The sequence below is a fragment of the Buteo buteo genome, chromosome 6, assembly GCF_964188355.1.
Source record: "Buteo buteo chromosome 6, bButBut1.hap1.1, whole genome shotgun sequence".
NCBI lineage: Eukaryota > Metazoa > Chordata > Aves > Accipitriformes > Accipitridae > Buteo > Buteo buteo.
The window spans coordinates 3,834,090-3,854,283 of NC_134176.1; the positions used below are offsets into that span (position 1 = coordinate 3,834,090).

The window sequence follows — 20,194 nt, forward strand, 5'->3', positions numbered from 1 at the left end:
AGTGGGGGCTTTGGTGGGAACAGGATTTGGCCCTAATTCTGCTCCTGCCTCCACCCGACTCCTAAGTACCGGCTTAATATGCCAAAGGCAGAGCCGGGGCTGGGGATACTGGGCTGGGTGCGGGGGGTGCTTGGAGTCCCCTCTCCAGGGATGCTGGGGTCCCCACGGGGGACGTGTGCGTCCCTTCCACGGGAGATGCCCACGTCCCCGTCCCGGAGGGTGCTCGGCTCCTCTCCCTGCGTACCTTGGGGTGGGTGTATTCCCCGGGGAGACTTGCGTCCCCTCCCGGGCAACCCTCAAGATCCCCAGGGGATGCTCAGGTCCCTTCCACAGCAGGTCCGTGTCCCGCCACGGGAACCCCCCCGGTACCGCGATGGGGACACCCGACCTCCCGCTCCCCCTCGGGGGACCAAACCCTCGGGTCCCCTCGGTGGGACCGAGCTTCTCGGTTCCCTGCGGGGCTCCTCGGCTCCACCTCCCCGGGGGGGCTGCCCGTTTGGGGTTTTTTTGGGTTTTTTCCCCCCCCCTCCTCCTTCCCCTAACCCGCTCCGGCTGTCCCGGGAACCGCGTTCCGGCGGGAGGCGGTGCCGGTGCCGCTCGGGGCGGTGCGGGGCGGCCCGGGAAGGGGCGGGGGCGGCGGGCTGGGCTGGGCACGGCTCGGCACGGCTCGGCTCGGCTCGGCACGGCTCGGCTCGGCTCGGCTCGGCTCGGCTCAGCAAAGCAAGGCAAAAGGCAAGGCAGCGCGGTCCCCGCAGCCGCAGGTAGGTGCGTGCCCGGCGCCCCGCACCGCTCTCCCGGCTCGGCTCGGCTCGGCTCGGCTCCCCCGGCCCCTTTCCCCGGCACTGCCGCGGGTGGGCCCGGCGTGGGGCCGAGGGCGGTTGCTTGTTGCGCTTGGCGGGGGGGGGGGGAATGGAGTTGGTGCCGGAGAAGTGCGAGAAGGGGCTCCCGGCTGCAGGAATGCGAGTCATTTCCTCCGCCCGCCCCGCGGGGACGGGAAAGGCTTGAAAGAGCGGCCGGACCCTCCGCTTCCCCCCCCCCGCCACGGCCACGGCCACGGAGGCTGTACGCCCCCTCGCCCGTGGGACCCTTTGCTCGTGGGTGGCGCTCGCCCACGGGTGCCCTCACCCGCGGGTCACGCTCGCCCGCGGGTCTCCTTAAGCCGTGGGTCGCGCTTACCCTCGCCCGTGGGTCCTCTCGCCCGTGGGTCACGCTCGCCCACGGAGCCCCTCGCCCCTGGGTCACGCTCGCCCGCAGGTCCCCTTTGCCTGTAGGACCCCTCGCCCCTAGGTCACACTCACCCATATGTCCCCTCGCCTGTGGGTCCCATCACTCGTGGGTCACACTCGCCAGTGGGTCCTTTTGCCCGTGGACCACACTCGCCAGTGGGTCCCCTCATCCATGGGTCCCCTCACCCGTGGGTCCCCTCACCCTTGGGTTCTCTTTGTAAGAATCTCGTTTCCGTGGGTCGCCTTCACCCATGGGTCCCCTTCACCCATGGGTCCCCTTCACCCATGGATACCCTTCACCCATGGGTCCCCTTGCCCGTGGGTTGTGCTTTGCCCATGGGATCCCTCACCCGTGGGTCCCCTCATCTGTTGGTCCCCTCACCCGTTGGTCCTTTTGGCTGTGGGTGGTGCTTGCCCATGGGATCCTTCACCCGTGGGTCCCATCGTCTGTTTGTCCCCTAGCCCACGGGTCCTCTCATCCATGGATCCTCCTGTTTCTCGGTCGCGGTCACCCGTGGGACCCCGTTGTCCGTGGGTGCCCCCACCCATGGGTCAGCCATGGCTCGGGGTGCAAGCTGGTACCTGGTAGCGCCACTAATGGTCTTCTCCATGTTTCCCACCGGGGATGCGAATCCCCGCCAGGTTCTCGAAGGGGCGAGGATAAACCCACGCAGCGTTCAAATTGGCCTTTAACTGACATCGTGCCCTCGTGGCAGCGAGGAACTCGGGGCTGAGGTTTCCCAGGACCGTCCTTGGTGTTCCCGTGTCCTTTGACTCGCACGTGGGAGTAAGGCTGTGCCCGGCCCCGCCGTGCCCCCTGCCCCCCGCCACTTTTGCCGTGGCCTTGCAGTCCTGAATTGGCTTTTTTCTGCTCACGGCCGATGCGTTTCTGGCCATGAGGATGTTTGAGGATGTTTTTCCCTCTAAGCCAAACTCTCCTTTTCCAGAGATGCTTCGGCATGGCGCTGATGGAGCCCGGCATGTGGAGCTTTCCTGCTCTGCCTAATTCCCCGGCTGGTTTGTGTCGGTGTTTTTCCATGGGGCTCCGCTCACCCTCTCCAATTCTTGGATAGAGCGGGGTTTAATTCGAGTTCTCTTGCTTGAAAGCAATGTTGTTTAATTTAAAACTCCCAGTCCCGAAGGCGTATTGGGGTTTGGTTATAGGTACTGGCTTTTTACTATCGTTTTGTAAAGGGGTTTCTTTTTTTAAACTGGGTTTATTTAGGCTCTTTAAACCCCGAGTCTGTAAGCAATTATTCCATTACATGAAAGTCAGTATGCTGAAAAAGATTAATTCAGACCAGATGTAAAAATAAATGTGAATTTCAAATTAAGATGATGTCAGCTCCCTCCTGCTAAAAAAAAAAAGCAGCCTTTGGACTCCAGATGGAGTACACAAATGATGGCGGTGGTTAAAATATCTGCCTGCTTCTTAATTGAGTTTTATGCTTTTTTTTTTTTTTTCCCCTTGTCTGAAAAGTGGGCTTAGGATATTTTTCAAACCCCCCAAAAAGAAAGAGGTTTTCCCCATTGCTGCCGGGGCAGGGAAGTTTATGGAGGCTCTGGCGTGGCCGAGGAGCTCTCCCAGCCGGAGAAGCGGAGAGCGCCAGGGGAAGACAAATCCCCCTCTGCCCGCTCCAGGATTAAAAAAAAGTAACTTGGTTTGGCTTCGTTTTGCCGGATCTGGAGCTGGAGGCGAGGACGCCACAAGACTGCAGCGGGGGCTCTGGATAGCCCAGGCGCGGTTACGGGCGTTTCGGCATAAAATGGAGCCGGTTTTTGGGCTTTCGGCTGTCTGCAGAGCGCTTCGCATCCCTTTTTTTTTTTTTTCTTTTTCCTCCACATGTGCACAAAGCGCTGCACGTTCCCCGGAGCGGGGATGGGTTTGGGCGCTGATCCCACATACGGGAGCGTGCCCGGGAGCAGGATGCTGGGGATGGGGCTTCCGAAAAGCGCTTTCCCCTGGGAAGGAAGGGTTTGCCCAGGGCCAGAGCGTCTTGGGGTGGGTGAGTGGTTTATGAAATAGGAATGTCCACGGTTTGGAAACTTGGGGCTGTGCTCTCTGCGACGTGGGGATGCGGGATGGTGACTCTGGCCCTTACGGCTGCTTTGTGGTCCAGGGATCCCGCAGCCACCAAATCCCAAGGGATTTACGGATGATGCTGCCGCTAGTGTGGGCTGCAGGCTGCCCACGGAGGGGGGAGCAAAGGCGATGCTTCACGTCCACGTGCATCCTTCGGAATGATGCCTGCGGTCCCGGGAGCGGCACCTGAGCTCTGGGAGGTTTGGGCTTGTTGCTGGTGACGCTGGGGGATGGTTCCTAAAGCCCCCAGGAACGCGGAGGAGGTGAGGGGGGACAGGATCCGGAGCCAGATGGGGGAGCTGGGATGTTCTGAGCACGATCCCCCCCCTCAACCCAGTCCTGATGCAACTGGATTCTCTTAGCAGATATTGCTCTAATCCCAAAGGCTCGGGGTGAAGTTTTCCGGAAGGAAATAAAATGGAAGGGGCTGGTTCAATAGCAGAAGAGGGAAGAGGAAGAGCAGGCGCCGTCCCTCCCTCGCTGGAGCCTGTGCCAGGCAAAATCCACTTCTGCGTGCATCCTCGGCGGAGGCCGGGCTGCTTTATTTATATTTTAGCGCTCCAAAGTAAGGGAACAAAGAGGCCTGGGACGGCTCTGCCGTGGGTCGCAGGCGGATGGAAGAAATCAGCGCTTCCAGGCTGGATTCAGCTCTGTGCACGGCAGGAGGATGCGGAGAGGGAGCGGTTTCCCGAGCTGCCGCGGCTCGGCCCGTGTTTCCCCGTGCCCTGATGGGATGTCCTACGGGGCTCGTCCCCAGCGCTCGCTGCCATCGCAGCTGCGACACAACTAGGAGGGGACAGAGGGGCCGTTATCCCATTTTGGGGATGATGCGCTTGGCTCGGCCCTTTGCGGGTGTCCCCGGGTGTCCCCAGCACCCGCTCTGCCCGTCGCTGTTGTCCCATTGCAGCAGCCAAAGGAGAGGAAGAGGAGGAGGAGGAAGAGGAGGAGTGTTGCAGAGGTGGAGACAGGCCAGCTCCTGGGGGAACCTTCCTTGCAGAGGCTTTTTGGACACCTCCAGTGCTCGAGGGCATCTGCTGGGGCTGGTGGGGCTGGTGGGGCTGGCCCCCGGCTGCCCAGGCTGAGTTTCCAGCATCCAAATAGCTTTTGTGGCAGATGAAGTAATGTAATATTTATAACCGAGTCCTTTTTCCCAGTGAAGGTCTCTTTCATCTGCCTCTCTTCATTAGGAGGAAACTGTTGAGTTCATGAAGAATTGGAGACAACTTTAATTACGGGGCAACCACAAGCAGGAATTAATCTAGCTTTTGGGTTAGTAGAAGCTGCATTAAGTGACGGCCTTAAAACTTGTAATAACAGCTCACGCATACCTGCGCCCTGTGATGTGGGGTAAAACCGACTCTAAACTCTTAAAAACAAGAAATTCCTGCCCTGTGAATTCATCTTCCCATCTCGCTCTGCACTTTGGACTGCCTTTCGCTGCGGGACGGCCCGTGCCTACGTGTGGGTCCCGTGCCGAATTCCTTCCCTCACCCCTGTTGTGGCTTGGGAGGGCTGGAACAAAAGCCTGACGATGGGTTAAACGGCTGATAGGACAGAAATTTTAAAAAATTGATATTTTGGCAAGGGAATTTGGGTGATGGAGAAAGGGGCTGGATCTGTCTGGGGACTGGGGATTGTGGCCGGGTTGAGCGGTGGGCACTGTGATGGTCTGGTGGCTACCACAGGGGTACAAACCTGACCCAAAACCATGGGCACGGAGACTCAGCCGCTTCTTTTAAATGTAATTAAATCCACGGAGCGGGGAAGAAATGCCGCACATGCAAACCAGCCTCGCTTCGCGTGCGCAGAAGCTGCGCTCTTGCTTCTTTGGAAGAAAAACCCACCTCAGCCGGCAAGTTCAAGCGATGTTAAATCCCCAACCCTAGAATGGCATCCAAATTTATATTTCCGACGAGAGCCTGGCACGCTGCTCCGGCACCTCCGTCTGAACCGGGCCCAGCCTCTGCCTGCCCTCGGCCGTGTTTGCAAGACCCCGTGCTGAATAAATCCCCCGCCGAGTCAGCAGCGACGGCCCGAGCTGCTTTTCCAAGCCGCGCCAGCCGGCAGGTTTATTGCGTGATGTTTTCTTTACAGCAGAGCTTTGCGACGGGGTTTATCCCGTGGCGTTGGTACGAGGGAGGGAGACGATATTCCGGCAGCCTGGGCTGAAAAACATGGCAGATCGAGGAATTTTCTCCGCGTAGCCCTGGAGTTACAAGGCGCATAAGGGGTTTGCAATGCCTTCCTATGGAGTTTTAACGCTCTTTTCCCTACAGCAGGGAAAAACGTGGCTGGAAGACCTGGATCTCCCGGCGCTGCAGAGGCTGATCCGTGCCCGAGTCCTCATTCCCAGTGTTTTTTCCAGCTGGCTTTGCTTTCTCTGGATGGAAAACCCCTTGCAAAACTGCCCGGGGTGGAGGTTCCCACTTGGGCTGTGGGGTGACCGGTGTCACCTCCCTCCCCGCAGCGTGGTATTCCAGGGGGGCTCTCCCTGCAATCCAGGCTCTTTCCAGCTCGGAGCCGGGCATATTCATGCCTCGTGTCGGCGCTTGCGCCACAGCAGAAGCGACTCGGTGAGAGCAGCGGCACGGGGTCCCGGGGAATCAAAGCTGACATTGTAGGAATGAGCAGCAGATGCTCGGAAAGAATTTGCCGGCGTCTGGCCGAGGCTGCTGGAGGCACATCGCCCTGGAAAGGGCTTTTTGTGCCCACTTGCTAAATCTGCCCCGGCTCCAGCTCGCAGAGGGCTGGCAGAGCCCCGGGGAAAGCTCTTGGAGTTGAGGGGGGGGTCTCGCAAAGTCGCTGGCCACCCCTACGGTGCCCTATGCGGTCGTCTGATGGGGCGTTATCATTCAGCAGCAGGATCTGGAGCATTTTCTATACAAATACCAAAACATATGGGGTTTTTTTTGTCCTCCCGTGCTTGCTCTCGGAGGTAGGGTCCTGCAGAGCTGCTGCTGGGGGAGATGTTTTTCTTTGGCTCCGGTGGTGCCGTCCCCACCGAGCCGCACGATGCCCGTGCTCCGCTGATGCCAGCTCGTGGGTTTTAATCCCCGATGCTCAGGGACCAATTCAGGCTGCAGGAGGAGGGGTAAATATATTGACTGGGGTGGGGATGAACAGCCCCGGGGTGCCAAGAGCAGTGCGGTGCCACGGGGAAGCTCTCCCAGGGGGGACACAAGCTGTATGGTGGGGCCCGATGCCCGGCCCCTGCCTGGCTTTTAAAGGCAATTTGGAGGCAGTGAGGTGATGAGCTGTGACACCGGGGTTTTTGCCAGCGCCCTGAAGACTTGGTTTCATTTCCAAGTGTTTTTAAGAAGGTGTTTTCCTCGGGATCCTGCTACGAGCAGAGCTTGGTGCAGAGGCTGTGGCAGAGGGGGGACCCATTCCTGACCGGCTGCTCCGGGCTCGTTCCCATGGCAGGGATGCTGATGCTGCGGTGCTGGCGGCAGAGAATAACCCCCTGGTGATGGATTTACCAATAAATCAGGGGTGGTTTGTGCCTGTGGCTGTAGTTCTGAGCCGGCTGTAGCCCACGGGGCTGCGGTGGGAAGATGCTCTGGTGCACCCGTTGGAGCTGCTGGAGAGTTTTGGGTGGGAGGGGGGTGCGGAGGGTGCTGGAGGGTGTCCCGGGGCACGGCTGCTTTGCCGGGGATGTGGCACCCTCCCCGCCACGGCCCACGCAAGTCGCTTCACGCCCAGCCCCGCGTTGGTGCACGAGAGCTGCCGGGCACCCGGCCGGGACGAGGACGTTTGCCAAATACCTTCAGCCCCGTTTTGTTCACCGCTGTGATTTTTAATGAACCTTGAAACCAATCCATCGGCTGCGCTGTTTGCTCCCAGTTGGGATCAATCGTGTCTGGGCACGGCCGCGATGCACAGATGCGATGCACAGATGCGACGCGTGGCCACGGCGCATGGATGCAATGCACAGCCACAACGTGCGGCCACGATGCATGGCCGCAATGCACAAATGCAACGCATGGTCACGAGGCACGGGCACAATGCACAAATAGATTGCGCAGGTGCAGTGCATGGCCACGATGCACAACCACAATGCACAAATGCAATGCACGGGTGCACTACATGGCCATGATGCACAGCTGCAACGCACAGCTGCAATGCATGGCCACAATGCACCGTCACAATGCATGGCTGCAATGCATGGCCATGATGCACTGCCACAATGCATGGATGCAATGCACGGCCACGCTGCACAGCTGCCCGGGGCCTCAGTGCTGCAAACCCAGAGAGGCATGGGGAGAGAGCATCACCTCTGGATTTCCCAACTTCTGCAAAACCCCAGTAACTACCTAACACAAAGTCACCTCCGGGTGCTTTTTTTTCCCTGCTGTACAAATATGCAAGTTAAACTGTTTTGGAAGCCAAAGGCATTTTCATGTCGACCAAAGCAAATATTTGGTGAAGAGGGAGACGCTATACTGTATAAATCTATGGGTTAGAAAAACGGTGAACTAGTTTAGAGTTTAAAGATCCTTGCTCATGGTGTCATGTGTGCATTGTGTCCCTGGGGATGGTCATGGGGTAAAAAGTGCTTAAGGAATATTTGCCCTTGAAAAGAAGAATTGCCTGGGGTTAGCGCTAGGACGGATTCACCCGCTCGCCCCCGGATTCACCTGCTCGGCCCCAGTACGGTACGGGTTTAGGCGAACGCTGGGAAATGTCGAGAGACAGCGATTCCCACCTGCAAATCACTGTTAGCACTTGGGTTATTTTATTTAACCCCTGTAAAGAGCTGGAGCTGGGGGGAATGATGCCGAAAGGGATGAGGGGGTCCTGCCGCAGGACCCCGCACCGGCCCCTCGCCTTTTTGCTGCCGGCAGCAAAACCTGCCGCGCCGCTCCTCTCCGGCAGAGCCGGGTTTGTTCCCAGCAGATAGACTTTTATGTTTTTTTAATTATGCCAGGAAAGCCTTTCCTGAGGTTTTTCTGAATCCGAGCCGGGAGAATAAAACTGCTGGGTCAGGTTTTTTGGGCTCGGCCGCGATCCCGCGCTGCCCTAACCGCGGCGCCGGGGTTGGGATTGCGGGGTGGCCGTGGTGGGGTGCGCTCGGGGGTTTTGGGGGACAACCTGCTTCTGGGGGGACACGGTGGTGGGCGGGAAGGATGCCCGCGTTGGGGTGCGGGAAGCCGAGGGTGCCATGCACGGGGCTCAGCCCCTTTCTCGCCCGCAGGGATGGTGCCCGCGGGGACCGAGGCCGCCCCGGCCCGCCGGTGAGGTGCCTGCCGCCCGCCCCGAGCCCCGAGCCCGGACCACGATGAACAAACTGACCTTCCACAACAACAGAGTCATGCAGGACCGCCGCAGCGTTTGCATCTTCCTCCCCAACGACGACTCCCTCAACATCATCATCAACGTAAGGCAGCGCGGGGGGGCCGGGGAAACCCCCTGAGCACCGACGTTTTCATCACACCCGGGGGCTTGCAACCGGGTGCGTTTGCAAGCTCTGGTTTTGCTTCTGGTTTTTCTTTTGAGCCTGCCTGCTTCTCGCCCTGCCGGAGAAATGCACACGAGTTATTCCCTCTGAAGGCTGCGGCAGCGTTTTACGCTCTCCTGCTGCTTCTTGACTCGAGGCGCTGCCGGCAGCGCCGTGATTTTCGGCGGGTGACCTGCTGCGTGCCATCCCACGGGGCGGCATCCGTTGCGGATGGCAATTCAGCCTCCTGTACCCCAGGGAATAAACAGGAGGGGGTTTGGCTCTGGTTCGGATGTAGCATTGAACGTGAAATTCCCCCACTTTTCAATTTTTTTAATTCAGCACCACCCAATATTCTGGTTTCTGCCCCCAAAACCATCTCCCTGGCGCCGGGCTGGTTGCAGCGAGGTCTCCACCACCGCCTGCTGCTCTCGAGCTGCCCCGTGCGTCCCATCCCCAGGAGAGCTCTGGTCCCGCAGCCCAGGGTGGGAGCCTGCTTTTGGGGACTTCCACGTTGTCCCTATGGAAAAATGAGCCCCATAGCCCAGCCTGTCACCCCCCAGTCCTGCTCGGGGACCCGGCGGGGGGGTTCGGTGCCGCCTGCCCGGCTCAGCCGGGCACGGATGCAGCAGGGACCACGTGTGGGGGGTTTTTTTTGCAGGTGAAGATTTTGTGCCACGAGTTACTGGTGCAGGTGTGTGACCTCCTGAGGCTGAAGGACTGTCACCTCTTCGGGCTCAGCGTCATCCAGAGTAAGTGAGGGGCTCACGCCGTGGGGTCAGTGCCCGTGGCCGGTCCAGCCCGATGCCGTCCCGGCTCGGCGCGATGCCACCGCGCCGGGGCTGCGTGTTTGCCCAAAGGTGGGTGCCAACTTACCCAACCCTTTGGTGGCCTCTCATTTAGGTGACGAGGAGGTTATGGACCCCCACACCAACACCGCCCGCCGATGGGTCGGGGGGGGCCAGGGCAGGGCTTTGGCGGGATGCAGGGGACACGCCGGGGGGGGGATGCTGATGCCACCTCTGTCCCACCCAGACAATGAGCACGTGTACATGGACCTGGCCCAGAAACTCTACAAGTACTGCCCCAAGGAGTGGAAGAAGGAGGCCAGCAAGGTCAGCGGTGAGGTCTTGCATGGAGAGCTGACGGCAGTAAGGCCACCTCTGTCCCCATCGCAGGTCACTTCCAGGACACGGGAACGCAGCCGAGGGGCGAGGCGGTGGGGGGGGGGCACTTGGCTGTTAGGCAGCGTGGGGTGGGGAGGGTGGGCGTGCAAAATTAATAAAACCCGGATGATGCCTGATGGCTGTCACCCCCAGTGCCACCGCGCGCAACCAGCTGGGGACGCGTCCTCCACGCTCCCCACCCCGGGGCTGTGATTTTTCTTTTTTCCCTCCCGTATTTCTTTATACTTCAGCAGAATTTTTAAGGTGGCTCTTTCTTCCAGTTTCTAAAATTCGAGCGTTTGGGGTTTTTCCCCCCCAAAACACCTTTTTATTATTTCAATGCAACGTGCCAAGGGGGTTGGCGTGAAGGGTCCCGTGCTGGCGCTGATTTGGCACCCAGTACAGGGACTGGTGGGTGACGGGCTGGGGAGGGGTGGGAGAGGGACAGCAGCGGTGGGGGGGCTACAGCCCCCCTGGGGGTCTCGAACCCAGCTGCCTGCTTCTTTAAAACCAAATCCCCTTTGTGTTCAGCATATTGGGGGGAAAAATAGGTGTCAAAAATGTAATTTAGGAAAAACTGTGGTTGGTGTTAGTGAGTGAACTCTTCCCCGCGGGGGGCAAGGGGGTGGCCGTGACAGACCTGGCCCCGGGTGAGCGGAGATGAAGGGCTGGGGCGTGATGCCGGGGTCTCCGCAGGAGCCCTGAAAATCTCCTCCGTTCCAGGGGATCGACCAGTTTGGCCCCCCGATGATCATCCACTTCCGAGTGCAGTACTACGTGGAAAACGGCAGGCTGATCAGGTAGGATGCACCCACCCGTCCCCACCGCGGTGGGCACCCACCCAGGGCAAACGGCTGGCAGGGGAGCACCCCGGGGTGCCCCTGGCTCGGGTACCCCTCGTTGGGGCCGCGCAGCTTCGGGATGCTGCGGGATGCTGCTCGTGCACCCAAAAACTCGTCCTTTCTGTTGGGGCTGGGTGGCAGGGGCAGGTGGGGACACCGCTCCCAGCCAGCGGTGACAAAGCCTTTTGGGGGACTGGGGCCATCGCGTTTAGGATTTTGTCACAGCTTAACCCGCGGCACAGCCTGATTTTAATTCACGCGTGTACCTGTGGCCGGATGGGAGCTGCAGGTCCTGTTTCTGGGAAAAAAAAACCCAAAAACATTTTCAGGGTCTTGGGTGCATGGGGACACAGTGGCAGGGCTGCTTTCGGGGGGGTTATTCTGGCTGTGGGAGGTCTGGAAATTTCAGCACAGAAAAGGGAGCAAACGACTCAGCGCCAGTGCTCTTTTTTTTTTTATTGAAGAGCCTCGCACCGGGAGGAAGGTGCCAGAGCCGTCTCCCACCCCGTGGTCTCGGTCGTGGGTGGGTGGGTGTCCCGCCGGCTCCCTTCTCCTCCCCTCTCTCCTCTGCTCTCCGCAGCGACCGGACGGCGCGCTACTACTACTACTGGCACCTGCGGAAGCAAGTGCTGCACTCGCAGTGCGTGCTGCGCGAGGAGGCTTATTTCCTCCTCACCGCCTTCGCCCTCCAAGCCGACCTGGGCGACTTTAAGCGCAACAAACACTACGGGAAGTACTTCGAGCCCGAAGCCTATTTCCCTGCCTGGGTAAGCGTGCCGTGATGGGGTCCCCGCTCCTAAGCTTGCGGGAACGCTCACGAGGCTGCTGATGCTGGGCTGCTCGGAGGCTTCCCGAGCGGCCGGCGTTCCTGCTGCCTCCCTATCTCTGGCTTAGTCCCGGTTATTAATAACCTCCGACAACTGCGGGGCTGCAAATAGCTGCGGGCAGGGAGGGTTGGGGTCGGTGTGGTGGCTGGGGCAGCTCGTACCGCTGGTGGGGATTGCCCTGCGTGCTGCAGGGATGCTCAGGGAGGTTTCTCCGCGTGCTACGTGCCATCGCGGCATCGCCCTACCGTCGTCGGGTGCAGGCTTTGCAGCCCTTTGGGAAGCGGTGTCCTCCGTGCTGGCAGCGGCTGCGGGTGTAAGCAGCTCCTGGGACGGTCCTGGAGGGAAACTGAGGCAGGGCACAGAGGTGACACTGAGCCCCGTGTCACCTCCGACCGGCAGGCAGAGCTGGGCACTGGGGCGATGCCGTCCCGATGACTTTGCGCAGGAGCGGAGTAGGGAGCAGTCCCATACGGCACGGCAGGGACACCCCTTCCCGCAGCAAGGGCATGGCACCAGCCTCTGCAGGGTACCCAAAACCAAGTCCGTTTATTACCAGATGGGTAAATATTAGAGAGGAGCGGCAAGGGGCTGCGCAGCCACGTCTGATGTGCCTCTGGACCCCAAACAGCGGAACCTCCCCCGTGGTTCCCCGCAGCTGGGGCTGCCAGCAGATGCTGGGAAGGGGAAGATTAATAATAAAGTTGTGGGCACCTTTGCCCGCTTTATGTGCTTTCTGGGTTTTGCCCTGGCAGGGGTGACACCGGAGGTGTGAGCTCCACGGGACGGGCACGCCAAGCAAAGCTCTACTTCCCGGTGGGAAATCCTTCTGGCAATGAGAAGTTGTTGGCCGCTGTATTTATTTTATTTTAACTTGCAGCTCTAAAATGGAGCGTCTTGCTCCGATTTCCCTTTTCCCTGGAAATCACCGCTGGCCGGGAGCGCCGGGGCTGGCAACCGGCCCCGAGCGAGCACGGAGCAGCTCCCTTGGACGAGCTCCTCTTCTTCTCCATACAGGTGGTTGCAAAGAGGGGCAAGGACTACATCCTGAAGCACGTTCCAAACATGCACAAGGATCAGTTCGCCCTGACGGCCTCCGAAGCCCATCTCAAGTACATCAAGGAGGCCGTCCGGCTGGACGACGTAGCTGTGCACTACTACAGGTTGTACAAGGTGAGCCCCGGCTGCGAGCCCAGGCTGGGTTTCGGATTTGGGGTTGCTTTTTATTGAAAGAAGCAACTGCCGAGCAATTTCTAAGGTATTTTGGGAAGAGCGGCGTTTGAATTGGCACTCGCCGGCTGGAGCGGAGCGGTCTCGAGGGCAGGGCTTTGCTCCCAGAGGCAGGGAGATGCAGCTTTTTATAGTCCTGCCATTTTCTAGAAGTTACGGGGAGGCGAGAGGTTTGCCGCCGTGCGAGGAGGCGGCCACAAGGTTTCTGGGATCTTATTTTTTAGTATCTTCTCCCTAAGAAATACATGCTGGGTTTGTCTCCCAGCAAAGAGGTTGGTTTGCTGCAGGCAGGGTGGGCTGCCCCACCGTCAGCAGCTCTGTGCCGGTGCGGGAGCAGGTTGGGCTCAAGCGTAAAAGTGCCCCAAGGTCTGTTTCTGAAGGTCCTTCCAAGTTTTCCGAGGTTAAATTGTTCGTCCAGACCCTTAAGCCGGGGTGTTTCTGGGTGGTGATTGGGGTGGCAGGTGCCTGGGGGTGAGACCAGGGGGGATGTTTGAGGATGTGACCGGGTGGTGTGCGTGCCTCGTTAATTAAACAGTTGGACTCGATGATCTTAAGGGTCTTTTCCAACATAAATGATTCTATGATTAATGTGGCACCTACCGCATGTGGCTACACGGGAGATGGGGTGACTACAGGAGGATACCTGGGCTGGGAGGGGTGCAGATTTACCCACTTCATACTGCAAATAATGTGTTTAAAACCATCTAATTTTTTTTCCCCTTTAGGACAAAAGGGAGGTAGACGCCTCCCTGACGCTGGGGCTGACGACGCGGGGCATCCAGATCTTCCAGGTAGGCGGCTGAGCGAGGACGACCGCTCGGCTCCCTGCCCACGGCCGGCATCCTCAGCTGGAACTGTCCCTTCTCTTTTTGCAGAACTTGGACGAAGAAAAGCAGCTCCTCTACGACTTCCCCTGGACGAACGTGGGGAAACTGGTGTTCGTGGTGAGTCCCACCATCCCCAGGCAGAGCATCTCTGCCCCCCGTCGCTCCTGGGCTCTGGTTTGGGCATGGGGGGGTGTTGCACAGACCTCAAGTGGAGCGATTGAAGGCTCGGGGGGTTAATAATTGGGCTGTAGCAGGACCGGGCGAGAATTAGAGTATTTTTCTTTCCGGGGCTGATGTCTCCCCCTCTCCCACGTAGGGTAAGAAGTTTGAGATCCTGCCAGACGGGCTGCCCTCGGCCAGAAAACTCATTTACTACACGGGCTGCCCGCTGCGCTCCCGTCACCTCCTGCAGCTGCTCAGCAGCAGCCACCGGCTCTACATGAACCTGCAGCCCGTCCTGCGCCAGGTCCGCAAGCTGGAGGAGAACGAGGGTAGGCGACCCCCCCCCAGGACGCAAATCCCACCGGTGCCGGGCTCCCACCCGGCTTTTCTGCCCGTACGAGTGCGTGGTCCTTGCGGCAGCCCCGTGGCTGGGAGCGTGTCGGGGGGTGGCTGTCCCCACGTCCCCCCTGGACCGTGCGGGGCTGGGTGCTCGCGGAACAACCCCCCCCGCCTGCTTAGGGATGGGCACAAGCCCTGCTGCGGTCCCTGATGGCCCAGTTCCTCCCAGTGCCTCAGTGCAGGGCTTCCCAGTGCCCCGCATCCCGTCTCCAAGCTCACAAAGCCCTTGTGCAAACATAAGATCTTCCTCCTCATCTTCCTCTTTCCCGTCCTCCTCCTTTTCCTCCTTCTCCTCCTCTTCTTCCTTCTCCTTGTCCTCCTCCTTTTCTTCCTTCTCTTCCTCTTCTTCCTCCTCCTCTTTTTTCTCCTTTTTTCCTCCTCCTCCTCTTCCTCCTCCTTCTCTTCTTCCTCCTCCTTGTCCTCCTCCTCTTCTTCCTCCTCCCCCTCTTCTTCCTCCTCCTCTTTTTTTTTTCCTATTTTTTCCTCCTCCTCCTCTTCTTCCTTCTCCTCCTTCTCTTCTTCCTCCTCTTTGTCCTCCTCTTCTTTCTTCTCTTCCCCTTCTTCCTCCTCTCCCTCTCCTTCCTCCTCTTTTTTCTCCTCTTTTTTCCTCCTCCTCCTCTTCTTCCTCCTCCTTGTCCTCCTCCTCTTCTTCCTTCTCTTCCCCTCCTTCCTCCTCCCCCTCTCCTTCCTCCTCTTTTTTCTCCTCTTTTTCCTCTTCCTTCTCTTCTTCCTCCTCCTTGTCCTCCTCTTCCTCCTCCCCCTCTTCTTCCTCCTCCTCTTTTTTCCCTCCTCCTCTTTTTCTTCCTCCTCCTCCTCCTCCTCTTCTTCCTCCTCCTCCTTCTCCTCTGCTTCCTCTTCCTCCTCCTCCTCCTCCTCCTTTGGAGGGATGGCACAGAGCACACCAAATTTGAGGCTCCCCACCTCCCCATCCCCAAATGCCACCGGGACAGGGCTGACTCCTGGCGTGCCACCCAAACCGGGCTGGGGGTGACCCTGGGTGCTCGGTGTTGGGGAGCGGGGGGGACCAGGGCACCCCGGGGGGTTGGCGGGGGGGGCAGGCTGCCTCGTGCCGACGGCGTGCCACTGGCCTGGCAGAGAAGAAGCAGTACCGCGAGTCCTACATCAGCGACACCCTCGACCTGGACATGGAGCAGCTGGAGAAGCGCTCGCGGGCCAGCGGCAGCAGCGCCGGCAGCATCCGGCACAAGCGCCTCTCCCGGCACTCCACCGCCAGCCACAGCAGCTCCCACACCTCCGGCATCGAGACCGACCCCAAACCCAGGGAGATGGGACCCGAGGACGGCTTCTCGGGCGCCGGCGCCCACCGCAAGCTGAAGACCTGCAGCTCCATGACCAGCCACGGCAGCTCCCACACCTCCGGCGTGGAGAGCGGTGGGAAGGACCGGCTGGAGGAGGATTCCCAGGATGACGGTGAGATAACCAGCTACGCGTGGGCTTTCCAGCTTGGGTTTCCCCAGGTCATTGGGGTCGGAGGGTGCTCTGAAGGCGCGCGTCGATGACTCGTCCCACCTCTTCCTCGCCTGCAGAAATCGAGATGCTGGTGGATGACCCCCGGGAGCTGGAGCAGGCTGGCGAGATGGAGGTGAGCCCCGACATGTGCGTCTACATCACGGAGGACATGCTGCTGTCGCGCAAGTTCAACGGGCACTCGGGTAAGGCGGCGGATGCTTTTTATTTCCAATTCCCCAATGCAAGTCACACCTTCGGTGGTCGGCAGAGCGAAATTAGCCCGAGGCGTCCATTTGGGACGCCGGGAACAGCCATTTGCCCGCGGGGTCAAAGGAGAGATGGTGTAAATTTGGTGAAACTATAAAAAGAAGGGGTTGTCCAGGAAAGGCGCAGGTTTTGCTCGGAGCAGGACTGATGCTCCGTGCAGCTGCCCCGTGGCACAGAGGGCTGTGCCCAGGCACGCCAGGTTATTTGGAGATACCAGGGCAGGAGCTGCCCGCGGGCGATGGATGTAATTTTAGTGATGTTCTCAACTGCTGGCCCCCGCTCTCCTTTTCATGACAACCCCTCGCTTGTTCCCACGAGCACGGGTGCTGTTATCACATGTGTGAGCCTGGCTTCTCCGGGGCTGTGCCTGCGCCCAGAGAGTCACCCGCATTTCCAGCTCCATACTGGGTGCGACTAGGAGGTCTCCGGGGTGCCAGGCTCCCTGGGGATGGCTTTGGATGCCATTTTGGTGCAAATTTGGGATGCTTTGTGGGTAAAGCTGGTTGCAAGCGGAGCCATTGGGGTGAAGGCACCCCATTGAGCCGAGGGTGCCTTCTCCCCAAAGGAAGGGCAAGCCGCCAAGGGCGGCGGGCACGGATCCCAAGAGAGCTGAGAAGCCTCGAAATAACCTTCGCACCCTCCTCTTCCTCTCTCCTCCGCGCAGGGCTTATCGTGAAAGAGATCAGCTCCTCCACCTCCAGCTCCTCGGAGACGGTGGTGAAGCTGCGAGGGCAGAGCACCGACTCCTTACCCCAGGTACGTGGTGCCGGTGGAGCTTTGGTGAAACCCAAAATCCTGCCGGCACCGAGGGTTTGGGTTTCCCCGACGCCCTTGGCTCCCCGGCGGGTCCTGAGCCTCCTCTTTGCTTTGCCCAGACGACGTGCAGGAAACCGAAGACGTCGACGGACCGGCACAGCCTGAGCCTGGATGACATTCGGCTCTACCAGAAGGACTTCTTACAGCTGGCCAACCTCTGCCAGGATACGGCCCAGAGCTACACCTTCGGCTGTGCCCATGGGCTGGAGGAGGAAGGGCTCTACTGCAACGGCTGCTTGGCCCAGCAGTGCATCAACATCCAGGAGACCTTCCCCGTCAAAAGAACCAGCAAATACTTCTCCTTGGATCTCACCCACGACGAAGTCCCCGAGTTTGTCGTCTGAGCGCTGGCGGGGGGTGGCAGGACCGGCTGCCCGCTCTCCGGGGGGGGGAAGGCTGGGGCTCCCTGCCCAGCATCGGGGGCCGTCGATGCCGCCTTTCCCCCCGCCCCGCAGCGCTTCCCTGGAAAACCGAGGTCATGGAAACCATTGCACTCGGAGGATCGCCCCGACGGCGGGCGGGATGGAGACCCCTGGGCACGGCGGAGCCCTGCCGGCAGTCCTCCAAGCATCCTTTCTTCTGCGGATGAGTTAGTGCCAAACACAAGTTGTCTTATTTCGACTGCGAGAAGCGCGACTCGTCGGAGCTAGCAGAAGCCAACTCGTGTTTTCTCATTCCTCGTGGCGAGGTGACCTCTTCTCCTCTTGCCCCCATCCTCAGCGCTGCCGGCGGCTCCGGCGGCGGCTCGGTGGCAACCGACGCCGGAGAGAAAAGTGCCAGACTGTTGTGTTCAAGTCAAGCCAAAGAAGTGTAAATACCCTAAAGGCCAGTATGGGAAGGGAGAATTAAGCAATAACCAGCCGGGGATCTCCAGGCACAGGTGATGTACCGTGGAGGAAGGCCAGCGGCTGCTGGGGCAGAGCATCAACCCAGTTCTTCCAAAAAAACCACGTGCTGGAGGTCAGGCCAGAGCGACCCAAAACCAAAAAAAAAAAAAACCCACCCAAGAAAAACAAAAGCAAAGGAGAATGGAAAGGAATAGGTCATCTGTAAGGATATTGCAATAATGCATCCCAAACTTTGGATATATAGAGATTACATATATAAATATATCGAGGTATGTATGTTTATATATGTCTGGATCTTATAGACCCATTTGTGTTTTACTTCTGCTCTAAAATACCTTTTATACAAAGGATCTGCCTCTCTTCTTTAATGAACCATATAAACAATCATATTTTTTTCTAAGCACTAAGGTGAGAAAACAGACTTTCCTCTCAAGAAGAATATGTATGCAACTGCGTTGTGAGTGTGGCTCTTCCCGGTGCAGTCTCCGTTGTATTTTACCAAGGCTTTTCATGCGTCTTTAAGTCTCTTACAGTTTGAATAGTTCTGCTAAAGGATGATGGTGATGTGCTAGAAAAACCCAAGAGTGGCTTCTGAGTGTGTCCTAGGGAAGCCAGCCTGCCCAGGTGTAACATTTACCATCGCTACCGGAGGGTAAAGCATTACAGCAGCTAATATTCACAGCACAATGCCTTTTTAGTCGGTATTTTTAATTAGAGTTTAGCTATTGACAGCCAAAGTTTTGCCATATTTTGATATACCACCTTTTTTTAACTGGAAACTTTTCTTAAAAAAAAATATTATTATTTTATAAATGAGCACAATCTTATTTTTATAAGAAACGTTGGGGAAGGGAGCCGAGAAGAGGGAACTGGTACCAAAAGAAAAGGAGCATAGCTATTGGCACAGTGCAAAAAAACCCTCAGTCTTATTGCGATATGGGAGCTGGTAGGGGAGAGCATCGGGCACTGCCGTGGCTCTGCGCTGCGGGACCGTGGCACCGGCACAGCGTGTCCCCAACCCAGAGCTTGGTCTTGCCCGGCACGAGCGCCCGGCGACGCTGGATATTATGGGAAAATAATGTAGGTAGCCAAACGCTGGCAGGGTGAGCAGGAGGCTGGTGGTCCCTAAAACCTCTCTTTATCTCCCCTAAAGCCACCCAGCGCAGCCGGGGGGATGCTGCCCGGCGGCTCAGGGCTATGTGCCCTGCTTTGGTTTTCGGGGGGACCCCAGCAAACACCCCAAAAGCCTCTTTTGTGGACACCGCGTCCCAGGCTGGGATGCCGGGGTTTGCTAGCAGCAGCCCCACCGCAGACCCCCATCCGCGGGGTTTCCCGTGTGCCGGGGGGTCGGTGCGTGCACCAGCAACGTGGGTCTGCCACGGGCTGGTACAGGCAGGAAAATCCCCTAAATTCATCCCAAGTCTCTTTCTGCTGGGAGGCAGTGGGGCTGCAGCACCCCGATGGGGGGGGTCCTGCTGGCACCCCATCCGCCGGCGAGCCCCGGGGTTCCTCCGTGGGACCCTCACCCTGCAGAAACACGTAGTTGGAGGGAGCAAAAGGGTAACTGGTGTAAAGAAATGCATTTCTTGGCCCCCCCCCACCCCAGCCCATTATCCTGCAACCGAACCCGACCCGCAGCAGCCCAGCCGGGGTCGGAGCGATGGTGGGGGCCGCGCTGGAGCTCACCCCTGGGCAAGCGGGAGCGGAGCCGGGGGAGCCGACGGGGCCGAGCCGGGAAGCGGGGGGACACAGAGGTGCCATTTATTCCGCAGGTGGCCGGGGCGGCCGCGCGGGTCCCGCGGGGGACGGGGTGGCCGTACCCGCCTGCCCTTCGTGCCGCTCCCCCTGCAATAATGAGCTATCTGTCTGCACGAACGAAATAGTCCTTTCTGTGAAAGGATCCTCCCGTCGGGGCGATGGGAGAGCCAGTGACTGCGTTGCGAAAGAAAAACGCAAGGAAAAACTATAGGAAAAAAAAAACCCCGCAGCGAAATTATTTTGTACCAATGAAGTTTGTTGTGTGCCTTTTGCGGTACGGCTGGAAATGACAATAAAGTGACAGTTGTTTGCATTACTTTGACTCTTGGTGAATTTAAAATGCTCCCAGGCTTAAGTGAGTGATGAAACGCTTATGAATTTAATGAACGCGTTTTACATTTATTGTGCTCTCTGCTCCAGCATCGTTCGGCTCCGGAGAACGGGTTAAGGCAACTCCTGCCTCGGGCGGAGGAATGGATGGACTGATCCTTTCAATCCTGGTTTTTGGTGATTTCTATAAAAGTAGCATCCAGTTCCAGCACCCAGGCTGCCGAGCAAGGCGTGATTTGCTTTTTTCCTAATGATTCCCCCCCCCCAAAAAATGCTCCCCTGTGTCCAAAGCAGCGAAGCCCGGCACAGGCATCACCCCATAGCCTGGGTGGGTGACGGTGACAGCAGGGCCCTGGGACACGGGGACCGCAGCGGGCTGGGGGGGCCGTAGCCTGTTGCCAGGCTGGGGCCGGGGGCTGCCAGGCAGCGGTCACCAGTGTGATGAGTGAAGCCGTTCTCTGCCTGCCACACTCCATCCCTTTAATCCCTCTATTCTCCCTCTTCCTCTG

The 20,194-nt window shown here is 58.8% G+C and overlaps 1 protein-coding gene across 4 annotated transcripts in view; it reads left to right on the top strand.

The window, feature by feature from the left end:
* FRMD6 (FERM domain containing 6) overlaps nt 1-19,665 on the top strand; it is a 38,604-nt gene extending 18,939 nt beyond the window's left edge. Inside the window, exons 1-14 of one of the 4 annotated variants that reach the window (XM_075029468.1) lie at nt 645-765; nt 8,504-8,686; nt 9,408-9,498; nt 9,782-9,924; nt 10,636-10,712; nt 11,335-11,521; nt 12,596-12,751; nt 13,534-13,599; nt 13,684-13,752; nt 13,952-14,126; nt 15,292-15,627; nt 15,744-15,869; nt 16,598-16,689; nt 16,809-19,665. In XM_075029468.1, the coding sequence (XP_074885569.1) occupies nt 8,588-8,686; nt 9,408-9,498; nt 9,782-9,924; nt 10,636-10,712; nt 11,335-11,521; nt 12,596-12,751; nt 13,534-13,599; nt 13,684-13,752; nt 13,952-14,126; nt 15,292-15,627; nt 15,744-15,869; nt 16,598-16,689; nt 16,809-17,093 (1,902 nt within the window). In that variant the 5' untranslated portion in view covers nt 645-765; nt 8,504-8,587 and the 3' untranslated portion in view covers nt 17,094-19,665. Of the gene's footprint in view, nt 1-644; nt 766-8,503; nt 8,687-9,407; nt 9,499-9,781; nt 9,925-10,635; nt 10,713-11,334; nt 11,522-12,595; nt 12,752-13,533; nt 13,600-13,683; nt 13,753-13,951; nt 14,127-15,291; nt 15,628-15,743; nt 15,870-16,597; nt 16,690-16,808 lie in introns of those variants that run through there. The other 3 variants (XM_075029466.1, XM_075029469.1, XM_075029467.1) reach the window with 3 other exon arrangements.
* The last annotated feature ends 529 nt before the right edge of the window (nt 19,666-20,194 follow it).